This window comes from Hypanus sabinus, chromosome 11 (genome assembly GCF_030144855.1).
Source record: "Hypanus sabinus isolate sHypSab1 chromosome 11, sHypSab1.hap1, whole genome shotgun sequence".
Lineage (NCBI taxonomy): Eukaryota > Metazoa > Chordata > Chondrichthyes > Myliobatiformes > Dasyatidae > Hypanus > Hypanus sabinus.
In genome coordinates this window covers 569,063-575,062 of record NC_082716.1, presented here as the reverse complement: position 1 = coordinate 575,062, position 6,000 = coordinate 569,063, and the positions used below count along the sequence as shown (strand labels likewise).

General features: G+C 46.0%; 1 protein-coding gene across 1 annotated transcript in view; it reads left to right on the top strand.

Annotated features, from left to right (window-relative positions):
- The first annotated feature begins 3,234 nt into the window (after positions 1-3,234).
- LOC132401643 (guanine nucleotide exchange factor VAV3) overlaps positions 3,235-6,000 on the top strand; it is a 451,830-nt gene continuing 449,064 nt past the window's right edge. The window contains exon 1 of the mRNA XM_059983657.1: positions 3,235-3,572. Coding sequence (XP_059839640.1) covers positions 3,369-3,572 — 204 coding nt within the window. The 5' untranslated portion in view covers positions 3,235-3,368. The remainder of the gene's footprint in view (positions 3,573-6,000) is intronic.

Sequence of the window (6,000 nt, the reverse complement as noted above, 5' to 3'; positions counted from 1 at the left end):
CAAAATGCTGGAAGAACTCAACAGGTCAGGCAGCATCTATGGAAAAGGGTAAACAGTCAAAGTTTTGGGCGAGACCCTTCTTTGGGACTGAGAAGGAAGGGGAAAGATGCTAGGATTAAAAGGGGGGACAGGGGAAAGAGGCCAGCTAAAGGTGATAAGTGAAGTCAGGTGGGTGGGATTCCTCTAGCATTTTGTGCGCTTTGCTTTGTATTTCCAGCACCATGTTTGTAAACCGTTATGTAGCTGCTATACCTCTTTGCCACCAGTAGATGGAGACAAACACAACATTTTGTAAAAAAAAGTTTAAAATGTTATTAAAACTACAATTCTAGTCTTACATTAATTCAGCTAATATCTTATTAAAATCATAAAAACAACTAATTCTGATAGTTACAAGGGAACTGAAGAGTGTGGTAGAACAGAGAGATCGGGAATTACGGATCCATAACTCCTTGAAAGTGGAGTCACTGGTGGATAGGGTCGTAAAGAAATCTTTTGGCACGTTGGTCTTCATAAATTGATGTACTGAGTACAGGAGTTGGGTTGTTATGTTGAAATTGTATAAGATATTGGTGATGCTTAATTTGGAATATTGTGTCAGTTTTGGTTACCTACCTACAGGAAAGTTGTACATAAGATTGGAAGAATACAGAGAAAATTTACAAGGATGTTGCTGGGACTGGAGGACCTGAGCTATAGGGAAAGGCTGAATAGGTTAGGAATTTATTGCTTGGAAGATAAACGATTGAGGGAAGATTTGATAGAGGTATACAAAATATTGAGGGGTATAGATAAGGTAAATGCAAACAGACTTTTCCCACTAGAACTAGCGGTCATGTGTTAAGAGTGAAAGGTGAAATATTTAAGGGGAACTTCTTCATTCAGTGGATGGTGGAGTGTGGAATGAGTTGTCAGCACAAGTTGTAGATTAGAGGTTTGAATTCAACATTTAAGAGAAATTTGTATAGGTACGTGGATGAGAGTGGTATAGAGGGCTGTGGTCCAGGTGCAAGTCAATAGGACTAGTCAGATTAATGGTTCTGCACACACTAGATGGGCTGAAGGTCCTGTTTCTGTGCTGTAGTGTTCGAGGACTCTATGATATTTGGACAGGTACACAGAAAGGAAGGAATTTGAGGAATATGAACCAAATGCAGGCAAATGGGACTGACTCATTTAGGCAATGTGTTTGGCATGGACAAGTTGGGTTTAATATACAATATATGAATCCATATATATTAAATACTTTGATATTAATATCTGAAGTATGATTTATATGTTTCCTCACTGGGATTAGGCAAATTAATAGTTCAGCACCAACGAGATGTGCTAACGGGTTTGTTTCTGTGCAGAAGTCTTCTATAACTCTATGACTATGTGTCAAAGTGCAGGTCACAAAATTAACCCATATATCAACGAAAGGGTGTATTGATATTGAGTTTACTTTATTTCTTACATCCTACATATACATGATGAGTAAATATGTTACATCTCCATCTAATTGTGCAATGTGCAAATTATAGTAATTTGTAATAAATAGTATGTACAGTAAGATATACAACAGAATAGTCACTATAGCTTAGAAATGCATTTCTGTCAGTGTGAATTAATCAATCTGATGGCCTGGTGGAAGAAACTGTCCTAGAGCCTGTTGGTCCTGGCTTTAGTGCTGCAGTACCATTTCCCAGGTGGTAGCAACCAGAACAGTTTGTGGTTGAGGTGACTCGAGTCCCCAGTGGAACAGATCGCTGCTCTGCCAAGGTAGCCAGAACCCTCAAGACAGCAGCACTGGTTTACAAAATTGTAAGTGAAATAGAGAGAGTAGACAAGAGTATAACTACCCCAGGAGAGGTTTATAACACCAGAGGGGTAGACAGGAATAAATCTGTCCCCAGAGGGGTCAATAATCTTAGGGAAGGTATGGAGACTTTAGTCAGGAGTGAACCTGACCCCAGAAAGCTTGATAACAATAGAAGGGGTAGACAGGGGTACATTTGTCCCCAGAGAGGTCTATAACCATAGAGATAGTAAAGAGAATTTGGGCAGGTGTGAAGCAGCACTCCTCTACCGAGGGGCGATAACAACAGGTTTACGTTCGGGAGTCAGTAGTTTAGTATTCCTGCAGAGGGCGGGATTTCAAAATCATTGGAGCCAGAGGCTCTCAAAACATAGAAAACTTACAGCACAATACAGGCCCTTCAGCCCACAAAGTTGTGCCGAACATGTCCCTACCTTAAAAATTACTAGGCTTACCTATAGCCCTCTATTTTTCTAAGCTCCATGTACCTATCCAAAAGTCTCTTAAAATACCCTATCATATCCGCCTCCACCACGTTGCCGGCAGCCCATTCCACGCACACACCACTCTCTAAGAAACTTACCCCTGACATCTCCTCTGTACCTACTCCCCAGCACCTTAAACCTGTGTCCTCTTGTGGCAACCATTTCAGCCCTAGGAAAAAGCCTCCAATTATCCACACGATCAATGCCTCTCATCATTTTATACACCTCTATCAGGTCACCTCTCATCCTCCGTCGCTCCAAGGACGTAAAATAATAGTCTGGACTAGCATTACACACTGGAATGTATGGGCCAAAGGGCCTGATTCTCAAGGTTTTACTCTGCCGCCCACTTACAGATGAGGGCAATTCAGTCACTAGTTACCCTTCGGGATTTGGAAAGAAATGTAGACACCCGCGCGAAATCCAGGCGCTGGCAAGGAGAGAGCGCCGGAGCTTGGCACCAAACCCGGTCTCTCGGCCCGTGATGCAGCCGCAGGGTCACCAGGCCACAGGGCAAAGTGTTAATCCCGTGAGGACAGCGGAGGGGGCCGCATTGCTTGGGACGGGCCGAGCGGTGCCGCCTCCTTTTGTCCGCGTCCACGCGACCTCGGGTCCTCCCCTTAGCGCGCGTTCTGGACGGTGCGCGCTTTCGTCTCGGGCGCGCTCTGGAGAGGCCAAAGTAGCGGACGGAAAAAGGGTTCCGGCTCTGAAAATAAAAGCGGCGGTTCGGCTGAGTAAAGAGAAAGGGGGCAGGGGGAGAGAGAGTGGGGTGAGGGAGGCAAAGTGTGGGGAAAGGGAATAGAGTGAAAGACCGAGAAAGGAGAGGCGTAAGGAAAGAGGAGTAAAGGAGGATCGGCTGGTGAGGGAGGGCTGAGGAAAGGGAGAAAAAGAGGAAGGGGAAAGAGAGGAGGAGGGGGAGAGAGAGGAGGAGGAGGAGGGAGGGAAGGAGAGAAAGGAGGGAGGGGAGGAGAGAAAGTCGGGGGTAAGGAGGGAGGGGGAGAGAAAGGAGGGAGAGAAGAGAAGGGCCGGCAGCGGTGGATGGGGAGAGGCTGAGTGGGGAGCAGGAGACTAGCTCTGGCGGCGGGATGGAGCTTTGGCGGCAGTGTACGCTCTGGCTGGCGGCCTGTGGGGTTTTGCCCCTCGGACACCGGCTGACTGGCCCTGAGGCGCGGTTGTTCGAGTTAGCGCAGAGTCTGCGGGACGGAGTGTTGTTGTGCCGGCTGCTCGGGGTGCTAAGGCCCGGCTGCATCAGCACCAAGCACATCAGCCAGCGGCCACACATGTCTCAGGTAAGGAGCCAAACCTTTCCCATGACACAGGGCGCATTCTTTGCGCGGACCCTTCCCAATAATACAGGGCGCTCCCCCTGCATGTAGATACAGAAGTACAGGAGTCGAAGATCAGAGGTCACAGGTTTAAGGCTAGAGGGGAAAGTCTTAAAAGGGGACCTCAGGTCCTGATTTTCACAGAGAGAGTGGTGGGTATAGGGAACGAGCTGCCAGAGGAAGTGGTTGAGGCAGGTATATTAACAAAAGACATTCCGTGGATAGAAAAGGTTTGGAGGGATATGGGGCAAGGCCTTGACAAGCTCAGTTAGGCATCTTTGTCAGAGTGGATAAGTAGGGTTGAAGGGCCTGATTCCAAGCTGTGTAACTTTGTCATTTTTAACGCTGCCCGTCCCATGGTGGTTCGCTCCCTCCGCACATTCCCTCAGATTGTGATATGCTCCCTCGGATGGGAGGGTGCTCCTTCAGTACATTGCGGAAGGAGTGCTCAATGGAGAGCTCCCACAGGCAATGGGGCACTCTGTCAACATGTTCCCTTCGAGGGTAGGGTGCTCCCTCAGATGATGGCTGCTCCTTTGAACCATGGTGTGCCATCTCAGCAGGTCCCCTTGGACAGTGCAGCGTTTCTTTAAGTTCAAGTTTAGTTGTCATTCAACAGTAGCCAAACGAAGCAGTGTTCCTCCAGGGCCAAGGTGCAAAGCACAGTATCAACAGTCACACAACACATAGCGCATATACATAGAATAGCAAAAAAACTCACAGTCATGAAAATATATACCCAAGTCCCTGAGTGTAATGACCTGTATGGTGGTGTGCTCCTTCAGCTACCTCAGATGGTGGGGCATTCCCTTACCCTCTTCAAATTTGATCAGCTGATATGGGGGGGGGAAGAGAAAAGAGGATGTCTTAGTGAGGTTGTTCCTAGGCAGGCCACAATAGCTGTCTGTGGGTTCTGCAGGCAGGTAGTGGAGGGTTCCGCCTGAGCTGACTGCATGCAATGCTCAAGGGGTATATCTGTAGGTAACGGTCATCTGGAGATAGAACACACAGTCACTGGTGTCATGAAGGTGCTCATGGACTGTAAGGCACCGCATGGGGTAAATGTTATCCTAGATCAGGATAGAAACATTTTAATTTAGTCTGTGTTAGTCACTGTTATTGTGCCTCGTGCTGTTGTTAAAGAATGAAGAAGTTGCAATAAATGTAGTTTTGTAAAAAATAATCTGTACACTCCCTCGGATGGTGGGCTGCTCCCTCAGTTGATGTAGTATTCCCTTGGATGGTGCAGTATTCCCTCAGAATGCTCCCTCAGGTGGTGGGGTGCTCCTTTAGTGTAACGTTTGAGGATTTGGTAAGTGAGACAGAAAATACTGACTGTGAGTAAGTATATTAATCATTTATTTACAGACAATATAAAAACAGCTAAACATTTATGTTCCCCAAGCTACAGAAACTACAAAGCTGAATATTCAACAAACATATTCAGTTAAAAGCACATACAGAGCTTATCAGTCTAATGGTTATGTGCACTGCTTGCCTTAAACAAAGAAAGAGAGAACAACATGAGTGAATCTGCAGATGCTGGAAATAAATAAAAACACAAAATGCTGGCAGAACTCAGCAGGCCAGACAGCATCTATGGGAGGAGATAATGACGACGTTTTGGGCTGAAACCCTTCATCAGGAGAACAAGCCCATTCCACATGCGATTTTATACCCGGATTAGTTAAAACCGGACACCAGGCAGCTAGCCAATGGGGGAAAAAACAGTTGCAGTTTCTAAACTAACCAATTGTGCCAAAGCAACCCCCCACATTTCTTATTTCGACAGAATAAGCCACAACCCCCCACATTTAGATGGAGCTGTGTTTCATCAATATGCATCTTTGGTTAGTGGGTTGTGATATGTGCTCCCTTAAATCTCAAAGAAGGAGCAAGACTTCCCTCATTAAGAAAGCCTATTAGCTCTACTTTGGGTGTAAATTTGGTAACCAAGACAAAGCCTGGGATCTTCACATTTATTGCACAACATGTGCTGTTGATCTCAAAGCTTGACTCAGAGGTATTTGGAAGACTATGCCATTCGCTGTCCCGATGATATGGCGAGAGCGGAAGAATCATGTGACAGACTGCTACTTCTGTCTGACCAATGTGTTTGGTTTCTCTGCTAAAAACAAGAAATCCATTGAACAGCCTAATCTACCTTCAGCTATGAGACCTTTGCTGAATCTGTGGAAAAGAGTACGAGACCCGACGTAGATTGGGAAACTGCTTCACCAAGCACCTACACTCCGTCCACCAGAAAAAGCGGGATATGCAACATCCAAGTTTATACAAATGCAAATATACAACATCCACTGCATCCCCTTTTTCTATCCTATGTGTAATCTCCTCAAAGAATTTCAACAGGTTCATCAGGCAGGATTTTCCT